Source organism: Felis catus, chromosome C1 (assembly GCF_018350175.1).
Source record: "Felis catus isolate Fca126 chromosome C1, F.catus_Fca126_mat1.0, whole genome shotgun sequence".
Taxonomy (NCBI): Eukaryota; Metazoa; Chordata; class Mammalia; order Carnivora; family Felidae; genus Felis; species Felis catus.
Genome location: NC_058375.1, coordinates 158,224,439 through 158,249,032, shown reverse-complemented (window position 1 = coordinate 158,249,032; position 24,594 = coordinate 158,224,439). Strand labels below are relative to the sequence as shown.

General features: G+C 38.6%; 2 protein-coding genes across 2 annotated transcripts; both read right to left on the bottom strand.

Moving 5' to 3' along the window:
• Positions 1-5,925: 5,925 nt before the first annotated feature.
• LOC101086493 (26S proteasome complex subunit SEM1) lies at positions 5,926-6,138 on the bottom strand. The gene is given in 1 exon segment (XM_019839187.2): positions 5,926-6,138. A coding segment is annotated over 1 exon segment (213 nt).
• A 12,332-nt stretch (positions 6,139-18,470) lies between these two features.
• LOC111561646 (M-phase-specific PLK1-interacting protein-like) lies at positions 18,471-18,773 on the bottom strand (the record flags this gene model as incomplete). Its single annotated transcript, XM_045033683.1, has 1 exon — positions 18,471-18,773. A coding segment is annotated over one exon (303 nt), but the record flags the coding sequence as incomplete, so codon positions are not given.
• Positions 18,774-24,594: the final 5,821 nt, after the last annotated feature.

Genomic DNA, 24,594 nt, shown 5'->3' with positions numbered 1-24,594 from the left:
CAATTGTGAGTCTAAGACCTAATAAAGGAGATTCTGGACACTGGTCATTTGCTGGCATCAGTCTTTATTGACTGATAATCCCTTTGGATCTAGTGTTTGGAAGTGTCTTTCATATGGTTGTATCCTTGAGGATCCAGTAAGATTCTCAATATGCAAAACATTCTCCTGGACCCTTAGAAGAATGTTCAAGTTGTGATAAATACATTCACTTGGCCCTGATGGAAATTCTCATTAGCTTCACCCTGATGTTTCTGTTCATGCATAACACTGGCTCTGCAAAGACCCTCTTCCTTCCATTCCTGCAGTCATATCCTTCTATAACCTGTCCCCAGCAGCTATTCCCATCCACTGGCTTGTAGTGTTAAAAACGTTATATACTTATCTCATTGCTAAATAGAGAAGGATGGCCTAGTTTTTCCAGAGCCAAAGGCTCACTACAGTATAAATGACAAGATCAGCCAGTTTTCTGGAGAAGGAGAATGTATTTCAGACATCCTTGATAACCAAATTTATTCTGTATCTCACACATAGCTAACAGGGAGGGATCTCTCTGTGCATTAGGAAAGCACAGAACTTAGGACTTTCTCCTGGAAGAGACCAGCCCCACATGCACAGCCTAGAACCACTAGCACTGACCCAGCAGGTGTAGCAGGATGTCATGGGATGAGGATCCAGGAACATGAGCAACCTTGGCTGGGGTCTCCTAGGGTCTTCTCCAGCTCCAGGACTATCTCCTGGCACCCTACTACTTTTAGGTACAGGGGGAATTCTGGCCCCCTCTCATTGGCCCCTCCCCCTTCCCTCTGGGTTTCCTCCAGGTTTCTCCCCTAGCCCTCCCATGCATTGCCATGCCTCACTATGCCATGGTGGCCTGGAAGATGTCCCCTAGCTTTCCTTGGCTCCATAGTTTCCCTCAGAAGTGCTTTCTCTCAGCCCGAAAGTAGAGGGTCCAGGGCCAGCCTGGAGACATGGAGGTGCTGCTAAACTCTTCAGCAAACCCTGAACTTTCTGGTGGGAGGAAACTGGAAAGTGGCAGGGCAGGATCAGGGAGAGACACCAGGTCTGTGGTGTGGGCAGGTGGCAGACTGAGAAAGGGCTGATTGGAGGTGGAGATTGGGTGTGATTCCATGGCCAAGAGGAGCATTTGCTTTTAGTATTTTTTTTTTCAAATTATATTAAATTCTGGTTACTTAACATATAGTGTAATAACGGTTTCAGGAATAGAACTGGTGATTCATCACTTAGGTATACCACCCAGTGCTCAACACAAGTTCCTTCCTTAATATCCATCACCCATTTAGCCCATCCCACACCCATCTCCCCTCCAGCAACCCTCAGTTTGTTCTCAATAGTTAAGAGTCTCTTATGGTTTGCTTCCCCTTCTCTCTCTCTCTTCCCCTATCTTCATCTGTTTTGTGTCTTAAATTCCACATGTGAGTGAAATCATATGATATTTGTCTCTCTCTGACTGATTTATTTTGCTTAGCATAATACACCCTAGCTCCATCCATGTCATTGCAAATGGCAAGATTTGATTCTTTTTGATGGCTAAGAAACATTCCATTGTATATATATATACCACATCTTCTTTTTCTATTCATCAGTTGATGGACATTTGGACTTTTTCCATAATTCGGCTATTGTTAATAATGCTGCTCTAAGCATTGGGGGTGCATGTACCCCTTGCTCTGAGTATTTTAAGATGCTGTTTAAAAGGCACAATATTCATGCTCCTGCCTGGCCCTGTGCCATTCCAACCACTCACTAACTCACTGACAAGCCTCCCTGTGCGGTTCACTTCATGTTCATAGGTCCAGCAGCCTCACATGGTGACTTAGCAGACCATCAGTTTTCACTGGATTTATATGGGTGGCTACCTTTGGAGTCTATCTGAAAATCTGTATGATATTATGTCATGTGACTGTGAGATGGCTTTTAGCAGCTTCTGCCCTACCTTCTGCTTGTTCCAGTAGTAGGTTCTTGGTTGAACAACTGAGAACTGTCTGGTGGGACAGAACACATACTGTGGACTCTTAATTTATCTCATCTGATCTAAGATTTGCTTTTAAAAGTGTTTGATTTGAACTATTGGGACCTCATCAAGATAAAACGCTTCTGCACAGCAAAGGAAACAATCACTAAAACTAACAGGCAGCCTATACAATGGATGAAGATACTTGCAAATGACATATCTGATAAGCAGTTAGTATCCACAATCTGTAAAGAACTTATCAAACTCAACAGCCAAATACCATATAATCCAGTTAAAAAATGGGCAGAAGACGCGAACAGACATTTTTCTAAAGAAGAAATCCAGATGGCTAACAGACACATGAAGAGATGCTCAACATCACTCATCATTAGGGAAGTACAAATCAAAACTACAATGAGATATCACCTTACACCAGTTGAATGACTAAAATAAACAACACAGTAAACAATAGATTTTAGCCAGGATGCAGAGAAAGGGGATCCTTCTTACACTGTTGGTGGGAATGCAAACTGGTGCAGCCACTCTGGAAAACAAGTGTGGAGGTTCCTCACAAAAGTTAAAAGTAGAACTACCCCAGGATCCAGCAATTAGACTAATAGGTATTTACCCAAAGGATACAAAAATACTGATTTGAAGGGGTTCATGCACCCCAATGTTTATAGTAGCATTGTCAACAGTAGCCAAATTATGGAAAGAGCCCAGTTGTCTGCCATTGACTAATGAATGGATAAAGAAGATGTGGTATCTGTATACACAAGAATGAAATTTTGCCACTTGCAATGATATGGTTGGAGCTACAGAGTATTATGCTAAGCAAAATGAATCAGTCAGAGAGACAAATATCATAAGATTTCACTCATACGTGGAATTTAAGAAGTAAAACAGGTGAACATAGGGGAAGAGGCAAAAAAGAGAGAGTGAGACAAACCATAAAAAAACTCTTAACTATAGACAGCAAACTGAGAGTTGCTGGAGGGGAGGTGGGCCTGGGATGGGCTAAATGGGTTATAGGTATTAAGAAGGGCACTTGTTGTGATGATCACTGTGTTATATGTAAGTGAGGAATCATAGATTTCTACTCCTGAAACCAATTTTACCACATATGTTGACTAAGTAGAATTTAAATAAAAAATTGAATTAAAAAAATTAAAGTATTTGATTTGAGTTGATGAAATTGTGAGACTATTCATGCCTTAAGAATTTTCAGGGCACCTGGGTGGCTCTGTCAGTTGGGGTCTGACTTTTGGTTTTGGCTTGGGTCATGATCTCACGGTTTGTGGGTTCAAGCCCCACATTGGGCTCTGTGCTGGCAGTGTGGAGCATGCTTGAGATTCTCTCTTCTTTTCTTTGCCCCTACTCTGCTTGCTTTCTCTCTCTCTCTCAAAATAAATAAGCTTAAAAAAAGAATTTTAAGAAAGACTGGATTTTTTAAGGAAGTAGATTTTTTTAAACCTAATTGCTTAAAGTCATAATTGAATTTCTTAGAATTTTAATATTTATCCATTTTACTTACTTGAATATCATTGTTTCAGTTCCACTTAAAAAAATCTGTTGTCTGTGTAAAATGGGTCGACTTTAGACTTAATAAGACTTATAAATGTTTATGTATATATTGTGAAATGATCTGACATTTTATTTTTTTATGTTCTGAATTATAAAAAAACTTTTTTATTGAGTATATTTGACTTATGTATGCCTTATTATTTAAGGCATACAATGTGTTAATTTGATGCACTTATATACTGCAATGTGATTGCCATTCAGTGATATTTAAAATCTTTGTCACAATACATAATTATGCTTTCTTTTTAGTGGATAGGATAATGATGTTTTAGTCTCTTAGCAAGTTTGCTGACTGTATTGCAATATTGTTGTCTGTATTCATTATACTGTGCATTGGATCTCTACATCTTATTTACTACTCATTGCAAATTTGTACCCTTAAAACAACATTGATCTTATCTCCCCCAATCCCTAAGGACATTTTAAGTTAAGGGAGTAGTTCCTCATTATTGAGTAGACTAATGTTATGGTAGAATCAACCTTTGCTCTGTGCCTTTTCATCCTGGTCAAAAACTTTCTTAATTTCTCAACATTAAAAAAAGTTAAGAAGTATTTTTTACAACTAATGTCAATATAAAGTTTTCAATTAGGTCAATAGTCCATTATATAGAAATTATAACATTAATATTATTTAAATGATATATTGAAAATAAAAAATAAGTTGCTAAGTACTTTATACATTAATCAAGATACATAGAAGCATTCTTCCTGCAAAATTAGTGGTCTTATTAAGATACTGCTCACCTTTTAACTTCTATTAGAAAATTAATGACTTGAAGTGGAGATAGCTAGAAATGTCTTAATGAGTTGACAATTTCTTACTCAATAGCAAATTCTTGATGTGTTATTTTGGTAACAAGTTTCCATATTCTTTAGGACAGTTCTGTGACTCAGATGTACTTACATTCTGAAAGCCTCATTTAATGTGGCAGGAGTTTAGCTGAATGCATATGATGTTTGACAGTTTTCTCACTAGGATTCCAGGCATATGAGATATTCTCTCTCATGCTGTGTACATTTTGACTTATAGTCTGATAAAATTATATCTTCAACTATGATTGCACATCAATTAGCCAACAGTTGTAACTGTCCCATATAAGTCTTATTTTTCTTAATAACATTTAATGTTAATAAATAATATTTCTTAATAACATTTAATTTACTCTCTTACTTAACATTTTTAAGACATTTAAAACAAATTATAATTTATTTCATAAAATGTATAACTATAGAATGCATGGCCATAGAGATTAAATTAGATTTATTGTTATGAATGAATGAATATGACTCCTGCTTCAAAAGAGAAATGTACCTTCTATGTTAAATGAAGATGATTAACCTGTAGCTACTTGAGAGCCTCTCCTTAGCAGACATTTATTACATGTCTCTGTTTACAAAAATTACTAGTGATCTGAAGAAAGACATTTATTTTAAACAGAGACAAATAGGGCCCCTGGGTGGCTCAGTTGGTTGGGGGTCCTGCTTTGGCTCAGGTCATGATCTTGCGGTCTGTGAGCTTGAGCCCCACGTCAGGCTCTGTGCTGACAGCTCAGAACCTGGAGCCTGCTTCGGATTCTGTGTCCCCCTCTCTTTCTTCCCCTCCCCCACTCACACACTGTTTCTCTCTGTCTCTCAAAAATGAATAAATGTTAAAAAAATTTAAAAAAACAGAGACAAATAATAAGTGTACATTAAGGATAACATCTTCAAGATAATCTAAATCAAAATCCAGTCATCTTATGTATATATAATTGCAGAGTGATTAAAAGCTCTACGTGGAAAGACCATTCATGTGGTCTAGAAAAATATTCCTTCAAGAATTAGATTTTTAAACAAGCTGTTCTGTTAAAAATGTATTAATATACGTGCTAAAAAATGTGAACAGTTTAAAAAGTATAGAGTGAAAAGAAAATTTGTCTTCTGTCCCAGTGTCCAGTTTCCCAGTCTTCTTGCACCAGAAGCAACTTTCTGTTACCATTTTCTCATGTGGGTTCCCAGATATATCTTATATGCACATATATCTCCTTTAAAAACCACAACAACAAAGGGGAATATAATATAAACATTGTTTTATATTTTTGCATTTTATTGTCTCCACTTATATGTCTTGGTTATTATTTTAATCAGTATATAAATATATATAACTCATTCTTTTACTGCTGTGTAGTATTTTATTACATAGCTGTACCATAATTTATTTAACTCTTTTTTTTTTTAGATCAAAACATTTATGTTTTGTGTTACAAAAACAAAAATAAAAAATCCAAGCAGGTAATGAAATAAACATATTTTAGGTGTCCCATCCTAGATTCTCTGTCCTAGAATTTAGTAACAAGTTCAAGCTTAGGTTGCTTCAACACTTCCAGATGCTATGAGGTCTCCATCTTATAACCATGTGTCTCTGATTTACCTCATATCAGATTGGAGAAGTTACCCTCTACATTGTCAAAATCCCAGTTATTTTCCTAGACATCTGCTTCTTCATTTTCATCTAAACCAGCCCAGTCTTCCTTGGGGAACTCCCTGAACTCGTTGTCCTCCTCCCAGAGACCTAAGTCCACCAGCTGCTTTTTCTCTGACATTGCAACCCTTCATGCCAAAAAAACCTCTCAGGCCAGTGGCAAAGTTGAAATCCTCACTTTCCCTCACCACTGCTGCCTGTAAGGAGGCCGGCTCTACCTTAAAGACATGGGATATTTAACTCTCTTTATTATATGATTTTAGGATTCTTTTTCTATTCAAGCAAAATCATGAACTTCCTTGTACAAGGGTCTTTGAATAGAAATGAGAGCACAGTGGTGGAATAAAATGTTAGATGTGAAATCGTTGGGTGAAAGGGTATATGCATTTAAGTTTTGAATTATATTAATTATTTTGCTAAGTTTCTTATGTGTTGCTAAACATATAGCAGCCCCAACAGGGGCCACCTGTCATACTTCACTCTTGCCAACAGCACGGTATATTTGCAGTTTTTTTTAACTTTTCAATTTGATAAAGTAGAAGATAGTATTTCATTGATGTTTTCACTTCTATTTCTTTACCGTAAGGCTGAATATATTTTAAAGCTTTTTAAAAAAATGTTTGTTTATTTTTGAGAGAGACAGAATGTGAGCGGGGGAGGTGTAGAGAGAGAGAGGGTGACACAGAATCTGAAGCAGCTTCCAGGCTCTGAGCTGTCAGCACAGAGCCTGACGTGGGGCTCAAACTCACTAACCATGAGATCATGACCTGAGCTGAAGCTGGACACTTAACCGGCTGAACCACCCAGATGCCCCTAGGCTGAAAATATTTTAACGTGTATTAAAACCATTTGTTTCCCCCTTTTCAATTATTCATCAAATATTTATTGGCCATGTACAATATGCCATGCATCGTGCCAGGTAATGTAAAAATGAACCAAATACATCCAATCTGTGATTCATGTAACTTACTCTCTAGTAGGGAGGTAGACATGAAACAATTCAATGCAGAAACAATTATTTGATTACCATTGTGCTAAGGGTAGGGTGTCATAAGAGTGTATAACAGAGGGCCTATCTTAGTCTAGGAGGTTAAGGAGGACTTCCTGGAGAAATAAACTGAGACCGGAAGAAGTACTGGAGTTAATAGGATGCTAATAGCAACATCCCAATGTCTTGGTCCCCCTTTCCTACCTCTCCCAGATCCTAGAGAATGACTGTACCTCCTTCCTATAGCAGACTCAGGGCCACCTCACCAAGAGCTGATCAGAGAACAAGATGGGAATGCAAATCTGATTCAGTCATTTTCATTATTTGATCTGGTAAAACATTTGGTGGTCAATGTTACTGCTGAAATGTTCAGCAATGTTACTGCTGAAATCAGTGATGAGATTTTGTTTTAAAATATGTTAATTTTAATATCCTGTTTGTTAATTTGCCAAAGATCAAGAGATAAATAAATTGAGTTCATCCGGACTATTTGATAAAATGACAAGTTTTTCTTCCCTCCAAATCTTACATTCTTGTTCCTTTGACTATCAAAAATCAGATGCTTTCACCTGACCTTAATGTTTTACGACAGTTACAAAATCATGGAAGTTTGATGAAAATATCTTTTTTCAGTTATAGCCCTTTAAAATATTGAGACCTTGGTCAACTAATCTTCAACAAAACGGGAAAGAATATCCAACAGAAAAAAGACAGTCTCTTCAACAAATGGTGGTGGGTAGAGGTACTTGGGTGGCTCAGTCGGTTAAGCGTCCGACTTTGGCTCAGGTCATGATCTCACCGTCCGTGAGTTCAAGTCCCGCATCGGGCTCTGTGCTGACCGTTCAGAGCCTGGAGCCTGTTTCAGATTCTGTGTCTCCTTCTTTCTGGCCCTCCTGCATTCATGCTCTGTCTCTCTCTGTCTCAAAAATAAATAAACGTTAAAAAAAAAATAAAAAAAACCCACAAATGGTGGTGGGAAAACTGGGCAGCAACATGCAGAAGAATGAAACTGGACCACTTTCTTACACTGTACACAAAAATAAATTCAAAATGGATGAAAGACCTAAATGTAAGGGACAGGAAACCATCAAAATCCTACAGGAGAACACAGGCAGTAATCTCTTTCACCTTGGCAGGAGCAACTTCTTACTAGACATATCATCAGAGGCAAGGGAAACAAAAGCAAAAATGAAATACTGGGACTTCATCAAGATAAAAATCTTCTGCACAGCAAAGGAAAAAAGCAATAAAACTAAAAGGCAGCCTATGGAATGGGAGAAGGTATTTGCATATGGCATATCTTATAAAGGGTTAGTATCCAAAATCTATAAAGAACTTATCAAACTCAACACCCACAAAACAAATAACCCAGTTAAGAAATGGGTAGAAGACATGAATAGACATTTTTCCCAAGAAGACATCTAGATGGCTAACAGACACATGAAAAGAGCTCCACATCACTCATCATCAGGGAAATACAAATCAAAACTATGATGAGATACCACCTCACACCTGTTAGAATGGCTAAAATTAACACAAGAAACAACAGATGTTGGTGAGGATGTGGAGAAAGGAGGACACTCTTACACTGTTGGTGGGAATGCAAACTGGTACAGACACTCTGAAAATCAATATGGAGGTTCCTCAAAAGTTAAAAATAAAACTACCCTATGACCCAGCAATTGCACTACTAGGTATTTACCCAAAGGGTACAAAAATAGAGATTTGAAGGCGTGCATACACCCTGTTGTTTATAGCAGCATTATCAACAGTTGCCAAACTATGGAAAGAACCCAAATGTCCATTGACAGATGAATGGATAAAGAAGATGTGGTATATATATATATATATATATATATATATATATATATATATATATAATGGAATATTACTCAGCAATCAAAAAGAATGAAATCTTGCTATTTGCAACAACATGGATGGAGCTAGGGTGTATTATGCTAAGTGAAATAAGTCAGTCAGAGAGAGACAAATACCATATGATTTCACTCATGTGGAATTTAACAAACAAAAGAGATAAACATATGGGAGGGGGAAAAAGGGAGAGGAAGGGAAACCATAAGAGATTTTTAACTTTAGGAAACAAACTGAGGGTTGATGGAGGGAGGTGGGTGATGGGTGTTAAGGAGGGTACTTGTTATGATGAGCACTGGGTGTTTTATTAAGTGATGAACCACTGAATTCTACTCCTAAAACCAATATTGCACTGTATATTAACTAACTAGAATTTAAATAAAAAATTTGAAAAAAGAAAAAAATACTGAGATCTTGAGTGCAAAATTTCATATTTGCATTATAGAGAAATGAGAGCAGGAAGACATTTTTTTTTTTCAACGTTTATTTATTTTTGCGACAGAGAGAGACAGAGCATGAACGGGGGAGGGGCAGAGAGAGAGGGAGACACAGAATCGGAAACAGGCTCCAGGCTCTGAGCCATCAGCCCAGAGCCTGACGCGGGGCTCGAACTCACGGACCGCGAGATCGTAACCTGGCTGAAGTCGGACGCTTAACCGACTGCGCCACCCAGGCCCCCCAAGACATTTTTTAATTAAAAAAAAAGAATGAAATTGACAGCAAATAACTTGGGGAAAGAATTCTGAGAAGTCGTGTGACCTTAACCTAGCCTTCATCATGTCACCTTGCAATCATATCATCATGTTCTAATTCTGTCTGACACCATCTGAGGATTGCATTGTGTAGTTAAAAAGATTTGGGTTGCTCCCCAATCTGAACCATTGGTACTGTAAGATCCATGTGGTTATGACTAGTATATTAACTTCTTGTAGACTAGTTGGTTTGGCTTTTGTGGGATGTTAATAGCTACTTTGATAGCTACATGGGGTGCTCAACCTTTCTTTACAGTTACCTTGGAAAATCACATCTGTATTTTTGTTTGCTGATTTGTTTATTGTAATTATTTTTTATTTTTATCAAAGTAATCATCCACATAATTAAAAATAAATAGTATTACCTCACTTTTCTGCAACTCTTATTCCTAACTTCCTAAAACTACGCACTATTTAGTATTTTAACTGTTTTTCCAAGTATTTGCCTCTGTGTTTCTAAATGTGGAATTTATACTGCTTTATCTTGATTTAATACTTTTAGATAGTGTATTATATATGTCCTGTTATGGTAGATGTGGATTTAACAGTTTAGTACTCAGAGTATCAGGCTGCACCCTCTTCCTCTGCAGACCCCCACCATAAAAAACCCCAAAACAATTAGAATGCTTTCAAGTGAGGATTATAGAAAACCCTGACTCTACTGGCTTAAAAAAGACATTTATTATTTCTATTTAACAGAAATCTAAACACAGTGTCTCTCAAAGCTGCATAATTCAGTGCATCCTCAAAACATGAGTACTTCTGAGCTTTGTTTTCCTATTGTTGGGGTGTTGACTTTGTCTTTAAGTTGCCCTCATGATTGCTGAATGGTGGTAGCAAATTTAGTTGTCTTTAACATATATCCACAGAAAGAAGAGGAGACTGACTCTTCCTTGCACTTCTGTTTAAGAAGCCCTTCAACTAACTGACTTGGATCTAAGTCTCTTCCTAAAACTATCACAACTGAAGGGATGGATGGGATTATCATGATTGGGACTAACTAGATTTACCTTTTGGGTGTGGCATTGGGATCAACCTCTCCTAAAGAATGTTGGCAGAAAGAAAATTGTAGATACCTGAACAAAACCTAGGTAGAAGGGGCACCTGGGTGGCTGTCGGTTAAACATTTAACTCTTGGTTTCAGCTCAGGTCATGATCTCATGGTTTGTGAGTTTGAGCCCCAGTCAGACTCTGTGCTGACAGCAGGGAGCCTACTTGCAACTCTCTCCCCCACTCTCTCCCCTCTCTCTTTGCCCTTCCCCCACTGGCTGTCTCTGTCTCTCTCAAAATAAATAAACAAACATAACAACAACAACAACAACAACAAAACCTAAGTGGAAGAAGGTGGGACAGGGAAGGAAGGAATATTGGGTAGACAGCAGCACTCCACCATCATAATAGAATTATAATTTTTGGTTCAATAATTGGATAGCATCATACTATGTAAATATTGTTTACTCCTGAGCCAAATAATGTATTATGATTTAATTTCTTTGCATTTAGAGTTCCTGTGCTTGTTCTTCCTGGAGTTGATGATTGTAACATTTGCTTTATGCTTGTGCACCTTTCAGTACTTATCCTTAATTTTTTCCATGAGATTTGTCAAACTCCTCTCAATAATTTCTCCAAAGCTAGGCAAATCACATAGTTTATTAACATTGTTTTTTTTGGGAATTTCCTCCCAGAGTCCTCTTGACTGGTTCTCTGTGTTGGCTGTCATCCTGCAACTATTCTTTGACTCATTCCTAAAGTAGATACCCTGGTTTTTGGAAACCATGATTTTTCTGTTTCTTGATTTATTTACTTATTTTGCTGGACACATTTTAATTTTCTAAGAAAGGAAGTAAACTTTTTACCCTTTGTATGTCTGTAAATGCTTTTTAGTCCACTCTAAAGCCTAGCCAGGTGGAAATTCTAAGTTGATTATAAGTTGCAAGTCATTATCTTTCAAAAACTTTAAGACTTCTGATCTTTTGTCTTCTGTCATCTAAGGTCATTATTGAGAAGATCAACACCATTCTCATTTCTGAACATTTGTATGTGATCTTTTATTCTCTCTTCTGAAGATTTAAAGGATTTTCATGTTATCCCCAGTAGTCACTACTTATGTGATGCTGTCCTTGGAATGGGGCTTTTTTTTTTTTTTAAACGTTTATTTATTTTTGAGACAGAGAGAGACAGAGCATGAATGGGGGAGGGTCAGAGAGAGAGGGAGACACAGAATCTGAAACGGGCTCCAGGCTCTGAGCTGTCAGCCCAGAGCCCGACGCGGGGCTCGAACTCATGGACCGCGAGATCGTGACCTGAGCCGAAGTCGGACACTTAACCGACTGAGCCACCCAGGCACCCCGGAATGGGGCTTTTGAAATTAATGGTGTTGGTCACTTGGCCAAGTCCTTTTAGGCTACAGACTTCTGTCCTCAGCACCACTAGTTGTCTTGAATTACTTGTTAGATTATCACTCTTTCATTTGGTCTTTTTTCCTCTTCCTGGTACTCATAACTATCAGATGTTCCATAATCAGGACTGATTATTCAATTTTCTTATCTTTTGTAACTTTCTCCTATTCCCCTGCTTTCTTCTTCTGTACTTTCTGGAAAGACTTTATTTTCTGACCCTTCTATTTAAAAAAATTTTTTTTAACGTTTATTTATTTTTGAGACAGAGAGAGACAGAGCATGAACAGGGGAGGGTCAGAGAGAGAGGGAGACACAGAATCTGAAACAGGCTCCAGGCTCTGAACTATCAGCACAGAGCCCCACGCGGGCTCGAACTCACGGACTGCGAGATCACGACCTGAGCTGAAGTTGGACGCTTAACCGACTGAGCCACCCAGGCACCCCTCTAATCCTTCTATTTAATTAGAAAGTTTTTAGTGTATAGATTTTTTTTTTAAGAGAGAGAGAGAGAGAGAGAGAGAGAGAGAGAAAGTGTGTGTATGAGTGGGGGAGGGGACAGAGAGAGACTCTTAAGCAGGCTCCGTGCTCAGTGTGAAGCCTGATGCGGGGCTCAGTCCTACAACCCTGGGATCATGACCTGAGCTGAAATCAAAAGTGAGACACTCAACCAACTGAGCTACCCAGGTGCCCCTAGTATACAAATGTTTAATTTCCAAGAGGTCTTTCCTGTTCTTGGATTATCTGTTTTCTTTGTACCTGTTCTTTTTTTCAGGCTACATCTTCTCTTATTTCTCTGAAGCTATTCTTTATAAGTTTTTATCTCTTCTTTGTATTGTGTCCTCCTTTTCCCTCCCACTCCTCAAAAATTTTAAATTTTCTTTCTCCCTTTCTTTTCATATTGTTTGCTTGTTTGGGTCTTTCTAAAACATGTTGCTGTTTTCCAGAAACATCTGATGAATCTTAGGCATTCATTATATTTAAGGGTGGAGCCCTAAACTGTTGGTTGGCTGTCTGTGTGTAGCCACTTCTTCTATGAGGTCTTTCATAATTCCTCTAACGTATGTGATTTTTTTACCCTTTTAATCCCCAAAGCATTTTGAGTCTTTCCTATGGCATTCATATTCTGCTTTACATCAGTTTCCTCTAAACTAGCCTTGTAAATGTAAACTCTCCTGTGAGATATGGATTCATTCCCCTGGGATAATGACTTCAACTGAGGCTGGATAACCCTGGAGCATTTTGTGTTTCTTCCATTTCACTGTCAGTGCTGCTTATCACTGTCCATTCAGGGACATGGTTGGAATTCCTGCATTATCCTTGCATAATCTGGTAAAAACAAGTATAGAATAGTTTGGTAAATTTACTAAATAAAAGTTACAGGTATTTTCTTTTTGCATTTTCATTGATCTGTGGGCAGGGCAGTTATCCTCTAAGTCCTTGGCTTTGCCATAATCAGGGAGCAGCAAATGACACTCCAAGAAGCCACAAAAGAAGGATTGCTAAGAACTAGAGTGATTCTTATGCAAACATTGTATCAAATTGGACTGTATAATATATGCCTCTCAACTCAAGACAAAAATACAATCAGAAAAAGTGTTTCTTTGAAGGATGATGGGGGGCACCTGGGTGGGTCAGTCGGTTGAGCATCCTACTTCAGCTCAGGTCGTGATCTCGCAATTCGTGAGTTCGAGCCCCACGTCAGGCTCTGTGCTCTGTGCTGACAGCTCAGAGCCTGGAGACTGCTTCACACTCTGTGTCTCCCTCTCTCTCTGCCCCTTCCCCGCTCATACTCTGTCTCTCAAAAATGAATAAACGTTAAAAAAAAAATAAAAAAAAAAGAGTGGGATGCTTCACCTACTAAGACACCCAGGTACCCCTGTTCTTGAAGGATAATGAAGAGCTTCTAAGCAATATAGTGCTTTCCAGCAACAGTTTTGATTAAAGAAAAAATGTTTCAAAGTGAATATGTTTTTCTCAACTTCTTTAGCAATAGTCATTGTTCACTTGGTTATTAAGAAAATATATAAAGTACATATTTTAAAGAAGATAAGAATGATTTTAGTACTAATAGATTAAATACTGAACTTCTCTGTTAAGGACTAGAAAGAATATTTACCTTGAAATATTGTTTATATAATTATATATCATGAAACAATGGTTGGTGGGAAAATTAATTATGTTTTTTAAAAAATTGGATCAATTGATGTAATAGTTGATAGAAAGCTTGCTAAGAGGATGGAGGGATGGCTAAATGGGCAAGGGGCATTAAGGAGGACACTTGTTGAATGAGCACTGGGTGTTATATGTAGGGGATGAATCACTGGAATCTAGTCCTGAAACCATTATTGCACTATATGCTAACTAACTTGGATATATATTAAAAAAAAAAAAAAGAAAAAGAAAAGAAAGCTTGCTAAGATTTTCTGAAAGAGGAAAAGGTAAATTTTGTTGATGGTGAACAGTTCAAGATTTGCTTCCCTTTGCAGTGGAAAAAAAAATTGACTCTGACCATTTTCCTGAATCTTAAAGTTCATTGCTTAATTAATTCTCTGAAAACTGTAGTGTGTAAGTATGTATGTTTATGTGCCTGTGTGTATACTTGGCAAGGTTGAGGTGATAAATGGAGAGGAAAACAGTGCTTTATCTCAGAGAAGCCTTACCTTACTTTGATAACTCAAAATGGGGAAATAATGACAAAAATAAAAGTAGATGTGCATTTAGGATAATCTTGCATGTGTTCAAGTGATGGTCAAGAAAGTGTGGCAGTTTTTAAAAATTGGCTGCAATTTCTTTGACACCCCTACTATTGAGAGAGTACATTTCCCCTTCCTTTGAATCTCAGCTGGCTTGTGACTCGCTTAACCAATAGATGCAGCAGAAGTGATGCTGTGTCACTTCTGAAGCTAGGCCAGAGAAGTAATGTAGATTCAGGTTTTGGAACCCTGAACCACCATGTAAGTTCCCATGCTGCCATGATGGGAGAAAATCTAGGTCACACGAGATGCCATGTGTAGCTGCTCAGCACCAGCTAAGATCTGACAGGCAGCATCACCAGCCAGACATGTGAGTGATTATACTTCTAGGTAACTAGCACTTCTTTCCCTCCCATGCCAGAAAGTCAGTCCTAGCTGTTGAATCTTCCTATCTAAGACATGAAATACCATGGAAGCAGAGGCAAGTCTTATTCACTGTGCCCTGTTGTAATTCCTGACTCACAGAATTCATGAGCATAATAAAATGGTTGTTTTAAGGTGCTAACTTATGGAGTAATTTGCTACATGGCAATAGTGAATAAAATAGAAGGGATCAAAGGGAGTAGATTCATTAGATTCCATGGGAAGAAAACTAGGTTAAGAGATGACTATTGAGTGGAAGCAAAATTTCTTTCTTTTTAATTAATTAATTATTATTATTATTTTTTTAAGTTTATTTTTGAGACACACACACACACACACACACACACACACACACACAGAGCATGAGCAGGGGAGGGGCAGAGAGAGAGGGAGACACAGAATCTGAAGCAGGCTCCAGGCTCTGAGCTGTCAGCACAGAGCCTGATGTGGGGCTCGAACTCACGAACCATGAGATTATGACCTGATGATCAAAGTCTGATGCTCATCCGACTGAGCCACCCAGGCATCCCTAGTAGAAGCAAATTTCTAAACACACGGATAAGCCATGAGCAAGGCTTCATGTGGTGGTCCTTAATTCTGCTGATACCACCCTGGGAACTCTCCTTCATGCATATTACTTTAACAGCAACCACAAGAATTGCACAAGAGTTAAAATACTAATGTTCTCTTTTTCTGTCCAGTCTTTCGTGAGTTGCTCCAGCTTTAATGGAATGTTGCTGGGTGGTGTAGTTACCCTTTCTTAGAGCTGTTGGTTACATCTGAAACTGTTTTTAATACTGACAATGAAGTTATATTAAGAACATTAGTAAATGGAATCATATCAAACATTAGGAAGTTAAGTTCACACATGTAGGACTCCACACTGTATAACTCATTTATCTAATTTATAAATAATGTCACTTAACTCTTATAGGTGGGTAGTTAAGCTCATGGGCACACTCAGTCTGGGCTGTCACCCAGCATTTCTGAGATGCCCAGCAAGCAGCAAACCTTGTAATTCAGAATTTTCTTTCAAGTTCACTCCATTTGTTTTTCTTTTAATTTAAGTAATCTCTATACCCAATCTGGGAATTTGAACTCACAACCTCAAGGTCAAGAGTCATGTGCTTTTCTTACTGGGCCATCCAGGCGCCCCAAGTTCACTCCCTTAGAACCATCGTTTCCCTTTACTGTTGCTCCTGACTCTGCTGTTTTTGTTTTTGTTTGTTTGTTTGCTTTTTGGCTGTGAACATTTTTACCTCTTACTTCTATTGAAGATACAGATGGAGCAGTAGGCATCAACTCACTAAATTCTTCTCCATACATCTTTCTGGGGTTGCCGAGCTATGGGTACACAAACTATTTTGATGTTGATGGAAGAGAGGACACCTGATCTTTTTGCAGATGGTTGCCAACTTGTTTATCCTTTTCTTTTATTGCTTTTTCTCCAGAGAGGTGCTTTCTGTTTCCATTGTTTTTTTTTTTTTTTTTTTTTTTTTGTGGACCCCTGTTTTCCAGGACTCTCTTATTACATGCATATATTGTACTGAGGGCAAATAAAAATTGAGGTGGGATAATATTTAGTCATAACTTAGATGTGTTAACATTTAACTTTCTTTTTTTCCCCCTCTATACTTAACCTATGTTGTTCATGAGTCCTTGTTTCCTCTAATAGTAGAAAACACTTGTAATAGGACCTATAAATGGAAGTTTAAGCTGGGATCCTAAAATGACAAATGCCAGATGGCAGAGTGGATTGTGAGATCACAGAATAGAATTTGTAAAATTTGAAGGAAGTTTCTAAACCTTTCTCATATTGAAATTCTAAAGGATAGCATTGGAAATGGGAAGAAGGGATTGACAGAGGATGTTTTTGAACAGAGCTCTGTTGTAAGCTTTCTGTACCTCGTTTTCCCTCATCTCAAACCTGGAGAGAAGAGTTTCTCAGAAATCTTGGTACATGATTCATGCAGTTTGGGGGGAGGAGGGTGGCAGTGTGGACTGGTGTCTGACTTCTGACTGAAAAATGTAAAAGGCAGGAATGTGGACTATCCAGCTGATCCAAGGTGGGAGCAAAGGATGCGTGTGTGTTTACTCCATCAGATACAGTCATTGGGAGAAAGAACAGACCTGGGGCTCTTTTAAATCTTGTCTAAGCCTGGACTGAGTGATAGGAACCCAAGGGAGAGAACGGATGGTGGAATGCTGAGGTGGAGCAGCTAGGCAAAGGAAAATGCATTCACCAGGACTAGAAATGAAGTTGAATATTCCCAGTGAGGATTTCTGAAGGGGCTCACAAAAGGTACTATAAGTTAGAGCCAGCTTTGGACATCTGTCAGACCAGAGGGCAAGGACCATGGATAGTCTTGATCAAGTACTAACTTTCCTGTTCTCCTTCCCTGCTCCTCTTTCCCTTTTCTCCTCCTCCTGCTTTGACCTTTGATGAGTCAGAAAACACAGCTAGCAAGGTAGCAAGATAGGGGTAGAAGCCTATGTTGGGGAAACAGCATCATGTTCCATTCTTTGGCGCTACCTATAAAGACCCCAGTTGAAAGAGGGGAAAGTTGAATTGTTAAATCAAATTAAATTGATAATTACTTGAGATTGCTTTTATTACCTGATTACTTTTTTTTTTCCTGAATTGATATTTTGTTTGCAACTTGATGTAACCATTTGGGCTTTTTGTTATGTAAGAATGACCAGAAAAATTCTGGGACTGCCTGAATTTCCTCCAGGGTAAAAGGAAGGAACCAAGGAGCAGACTATGTATATGAACTCTCCTCTTCCCCCAACCTAGAAAGGTCTTTAATCCTTCTTGTGGGGCTAAAATTCTGCCCCTCCTTACTTTCTAAATGGCACTGTTGTTATAAAACTCTAAAAGAAAAAAAAAAAGTCTTTTGGGCTTTGGCTAATATCTTGCCAGTCAAATCTTGTTGCAATTCAAAACAAAACCATTACTGTACCTTATCAAACACTTGTAACTTAGTCCCTTTGCTTTTTTTTTTTTCCAAAAAGACAAAATGTTTTATTTTAAAACATTGGAAAACCATTGAAAGACAAATGTCCATTATATAACTGTGAATGTGAAATATTTGGAAACTGTAAATTCTCTAAAATGTGGTAGGCACTTCTAAAGAGCTAAATACTGCAAATTATTCTACTGTATGTCTTCTCTAATATCAACAATACTTGATATGATGAAAAATATCAAGAAGACCCAACTAAATATTCAAAGTCACCATCTTAAGTTCAATGTAATTACACAAGTGAAAGTTTTGTCCAAGATGTTCCTGACATGGGAAGCTTCTAGATGAATTTCAGAAATGTTAACAAAAGTATCTTCCTTTTCTGCCTCTGAATGTTTGAATACTGTTGTATTGTTGGTTAAAATCCACTACAGATATGGGTTCAAGGCCAGCCCAAGGGTCTTCAAGCATTGAAGGCTTGAAGTAACTTTCCAACTCATTAGACATTCTTTTTTCTCCACCACACCCTGATCCAAAGGGTGTAGATGTCCTTGAAGAACCCTCGGGGTGGGTTTCCTGCTGCCCTGGGGAGTATCCGAATTGCAACCCCGAGGGTGACTTGGAGTAGGAGCCAGAATAGCTGCCAGGGTACTGAGACCCAAATCACCCCTCTTTCCTTCTACTCCAGGAAGCTGCTGCCCTGTGGTGGAGATTGGCTGCTCCTGTAGGGCCTAGACCCGGCCCAAACCACAGGCAGCGTGTGGCACACAGTCCCCTACCATCACAAGAGGAGGGTAGCTGTGGTTGCCTATGCCCGGGTACCCCAGGAGGTGCTTCCCTTAGTCCCTTTGCTTTTGCTTTGAAACAGTTGTGTCTTCTGTGAACTGATGAAGAGACTCAGTTGGCCTCTTTCTTCTAGGCTATATGTAGGGAGCTTCAGGGAAACCAGGAATTACTAAAGGTTATGAGACCAAAACTGCATCAGTTTAATATTTTAAAAATATGATCCTGACACATGCCAATTATTAGGCAGGCCTATAGCATATATTTCCACTTGTCTCCATTTGGCTTATAATGTCAAGGAAGGTTATGACCTTCATAAAGTTGTCTCTGAGCTGTACAAACAACTGTGGAAATATCAGCTGACTCCATTTCAGCAATTGTAGTGACTAGGGAGGAATTAATGCTTCCCTGACTTTATGGAGTTGTGAGACCTTGGTTGGTGGAGCAGAATAGAATAGAATAGAATAAAATAAAATAAAATAAAATAAAATAAAAGTAAGTAAAATCAAAGCCAAATGATACTAGAGGAGATGCTGGAGGAAGACATTTATTGTCAATCAATATGGCATCTGAACTTGGAACATTGCATGTAAGAGTAGTCATTATCTCAGTTATGGTTCCAGGAACCAGGAGCTCTTTTTTATTCAGATCCTACTCTTGTGGTAAAAGAAAGAGAGAGAGAGAGAGAGAGAGAGAGAGAGAGAAAGAAAGAAAGAAAGAAAGAAAGAAAGAAAGAAAGAAAGAGAAAGAGAAAAGAGATAAGTGAAGTTTAGGTGCAGATAGAACAGTGTCTCAACAGTTTGGGGCTGTGGCTCCTCAAGGAACATGGAACAAAATGGTTCAACCAGCATTCTGGAACTAACTGTATGTGCAATTACACACATAATAGTATTTAATACTATTGTTGAACATGGAGTGACATTTTAATGGTACAAAACCGGGAAAGTCTTATTGGTCATGCTCCTTGAAAGATATTTGATAATTTGTACCATTCTTTCAGACTGTTTACTTGGACAACAGTTACCTATCCATTACTTCTTTAATCTCAAGTTGGTATAAACATAGATGTTGTAGGAACAATTTTGTGCTTCAGTGAAAAACTATGCACTATCTAGGGGACACCCTTCTATGTTATCTGATTCTGATTCTATGGGGGCTTTACAGTTCTGTAAATTGTAGATAACTGATAGTCATGTAAAAAAAAATTCTTGTCTATAGACATGCAAATTCTATCCTGTGTAGTAGGGGTTCAATTGACTATCCTCCACTGTGGAAGAAGCTAGTTTTGCCTTCATTTGCGCAATCATTTCCCATTTCCTTACTCCATGTAAATTTGTGCTTTTTTGACTTCTGCTTTGATTGGTTGTAAATCCTCCTCAGTTTCCTCATTAAATTAAATACAATCTTTAATACACATTCATCTTTGTATCTATGAAAGTTATGATTTTATCTTTTTTTTGAAAATTATATTAAACCACGAATTGTCAAAATATTATCTCGTAATCCATGTGTTGCTAACCAATGCCATGACTCTGTGATTACTGTAACAGAGGTTTGATACAGAACTATAAGTTGTTTTTTTTTTTTTAATTTTTTTTCAACGTTTATTTATTTTTGGGACAGAGAGAGACAGAGCATGAATGGGGGAGGGGCAGAGAGAGAGGGAGACACAGAATCGGAAACAGGCTCCAGGCTCTGAGCCATCAGCCCAGAGCCTGACGCGGGGCTCGAACTCGCGGACCGCGAGATCGTGACCTGGCTAAAGTCCGACGCTTAACTGACTGCGCCACCCAGGCGCCCCAAGAACTATAAGTTTTTAATCAAAATTTATTGGCCATTTGTCTTGGAAAATCAGTGGCTTTGGTGATTATGTTGTGCAGCCTGTTATTTATGGGCAACAGGGCAAAGAATGTGCAGGTCTTGGGCAAGAGAATTCCTATGACTGCAAAACTACTATGGGATAGGGGCACCTGGGTGGCTCAGATGGTTGAGTGTTTAACTCTTGATTTTGGCTCAGATCATGATCTCATGGTTCCTGGGATTGAGCCTGCGTCAGGCTCTGGGCTAACAACAGTGAGACTACTTGAGATTCTCTTTCCCTCTTTTTGCCTCTCCCCTACTCATGGTCTCTCTCTCTCCCTCTCAAAATAAATAAGTAAACATGAAAAAAAAAAACTATTATAGGATCCCTCAGCCACTTCCTCTGCTCACTGTCCCATTACTGAACCAGGGGACAATAGGAGCACAAAAGAACCAAAATATCAACATCAAATTGCAACAGGCAAAGGCTACCTGTACCTCCCTGTGCTCCGGGACATCCAGAATGAGTTCCCTTCTGGTAATATCAATAGAGATCATCTCCTAGAGGCTTAGGGAAATGTAAAGACCAGTTTCTATATTTAACTAGAAGACTTGTGATGTTTTTTGATGGCAAATTAAAAAGAATCAGAGTGGTTTCTTGGCATGAAAATCTTCTCTCAATACACACTATTATTATAGCAGCAAGTCATGAAAAAGGCCTGATACAGGTTGACATCCATGACCTTGTCAACATTGATGGGAACTTGTGTGGAAACCAACTTTTGTCTTCTTTGAAGTCTGAAGTTTTGAGTAGACTCTAGCTGCTTTGCTAAGGCCCTGATGCTGATTAGTTCTGATCTCTATCCTTTAAGATTCTCTTAGCAATTTGGCTGCTGTATAAGAGTTGCGAGGGACATGTTTTACCGGTCCTCACAAATAGGGTGAAGTACTTGGCTTTACAGTTTCTGACACAGAAGAAAACAATGCCAACGAAAGTGAAACACTATCACTTATTGAAGTAAAAGCATAGTCTAAGGGAGTATGTTTTTCCTATCCAGCTGGTCTTACCGAATCACTCTGCCCAAGTCCACTTTTGATACTTGATATTTGGTCATTCCCCAGACAGGAAGGGAGAAAGTGTACATTATCTAATTAGACCTTAAAGTCTAATTAGAGCAAAGGTGTCATATGAGTCTGGTACGTTTCTCTGGGCACTTTTTGGTGATGGGAACAGAGTTATTCCCATCTAACCTTGATAATAGCTGTTTAGATAATTGTTGCACAGTTGCCTCAGATGAAAGACATTCACATTTGAAGTTAGGAGTGGAAGCCACTTTGCAAGAGCCTTGCATTTACTTTCTGCTATAGGTCTGAATTTCAGTAAACTGTTTCCTAAATTTATATAATTGGGATCATAGCTAAGGCTTCAACTTTGGAGATAGCTTTGTTCACTAGAGCATGAAAAGTGCAGGATATTTCTTGTAAATCAGGACTTTTAAGGTCTAGTAAAGTGACCTGTCACAAGTGTGTGGCATGATTCCCATTCTGTAAAATCTGCAAGGTTCAGTCTTACAATATCATAGTTAATTTTAATTTATGCTTTCTATGTTTCTTTTTAAAATGCCTATAAAATGTGATTATAGTGCTTTTTTGCATTTCCCTGAACTTGGAGAATTAGTGTGAGCTCATTAAAATTTCACGTGTATTGGGGCACTTGGGTGGCTCAGTCAGTTAAGCGTCCGTCTTCAGCTCAGGTCATGATCTCACACTCCATGAGTTCGAGCCTCATGTCATGCTCTGTGCTGACAGCTCAGAGCCTGGAGTCTGCTTCAGATTCTGTTCCCCCTCTCTCTCTGCCCCTCCTGGCTCACAGTCTGTCTCTTTGTCTCAAAATAAAAAAAATAAAGACATAAAAAAATTAAAGATTTCATGTGGCTTATTGCCCTCTATTGAGGCTTTATATCACTGTCCCTGAATTTTAAAAAGCAGGTGTGGGGGGTGGGTGTGGGGGGGTACCATCCCATTCTGTTCCCTGTGTATCTATAAAGATTAAAAAGATTTTTGGTTTCTTGATACTCAGATGTTTTCAATTCAAATGACTGTTCTGTCATTTAAAAGACAGCCTAAATATCTGCTGTTTTTTTTTCTTAATGGTGAATCACAATTATCCATCCAAGGGGTGCCTTGTTGGCTCATTAGTTAGAGCATGTGACTCTTGATCTCAGAGTTGTGAGTTTAAACTGCACATTGGACATAGAGATTACTTTAAAAAAAAAAAAGCATATGCACAATTACCCATCCAAATGAAATATAGTATTTTCCAAGGTAGTGAATAATTTGTTAGTTCCTTAAGACATTATTTTAGGGAGATAATAAGGTGTTGTGTGTGTTGCTGCTAAGGCAGGCTCCGATGTAAAAGCATGCTGGAACCTCAGGAACGTGGGCTGGCATGGAAAGAAGGAAGCTGGGCTTGAGATGAGAGAGAAATGAAAGTACAGGTGGAAATGCCATGCAACACGATGCTCTGGGTCTAAAGGGTGTAGCAGTATAAGCTTGTCAGGCAGGCAGTTAGCGAATTAAGGTATATACAAGAGTAGGAAAATGCTTCTGTGGGCTCCAATATGTGCTCCATTTAGCAGATAAGTCTACAAGCAGGAAGTTGTTGTGTATGCCAATCCAGTGGTTCCTGGGAGGACCCCTGCAAAGTTATAATAAACAGGATCCAGAATGCAGGGATAAATCAGGCAGGATCAAGGCAGGGAATCAGGATGTGAAATATTTTATGAAGCACACATGATTTGGAGCCAGACTGAAATGGTTATCCAAGCATTTTCCCTTTTTAGCTGTGTGACTTTTGCAAGTTCCTTAACCTTTCTGAGTCTCAATTTCTGTAACTGTAAAGTGAAATAATCACCACTTCACAGATTGTTATAAGGATTGGAAATGCTGTATGTAAAATGCCTAGCACAGTAGTAGACCCACAATATGACATCCATTCTTAATTGGTTAAGACATCAGTCCTTGTAAAGGCTGAGAGCTCCAAACAGTTGAGCCAAGGCAGCTGCTCAGTCTTAAGGACTGAGATGACTTGGTCAGGGAGAAGTCAGGTGGGAAATGTTGTGACCTGGCTATGTGGGATTCCAAGGCTCATTCTTAGCAAACCATATACCTTGTCTACAGGCTGGAGGGCCTGGGGCTGCTGATAAGGAATGGCTCAGAATAGGTCTAGGACAGAGGCCAGCCCCTGTAGTAGTCAGAGGACAAGAGGGGGGATCGGAGAAGGCAGAAATGACAGTGATTTTTGTTGGTGAAACCCATAGCCTGGTGGAGTAGTCTATGGTCTTGTCTCTAAAGGGACCAGATCTTTCTTTTGGTCTGGGAAGAGTCCTCAAGTGTATATGTGTGTGTGCGTGCACGTCATTAGCAATGATTGTTATTCATAGAATCCTTTCACTAACCTATATTATTGTTTATTGTATGCTTATGCTGTCCTTGCAATAAGCAAATTATCATTTCCCTTTAATACCTAGCTGAGGAAAATAAAGTATAGAGTGAGCAAGTGATTTGTTCACATCACAGTTGGAACCAGAATCTAAGTTTCATTTCTTCTAGACCAGAGCTTTTCCTCTTCTGTAGATTTAAAAATAAAATATTTTGAAGAGATTTTTGGTGCTGGTAATAGGACATACTTTACTTTGTGACTTGTGGGATTTTTTAAAACCATATCATAAGAGTATATTGGTAATTGTATCCTTAACTGTACTTCTATGTAGATTACAGATGGGACAAAATTTATGGGAAATTTCATGGCAGAATTAAAATTCCCAATTCCAGAGAAAACTTGCCTGGCAGCACCCTTTTTGAGGTAGTTAACAGCTCAGTAAAGACAACAGGATGGTTC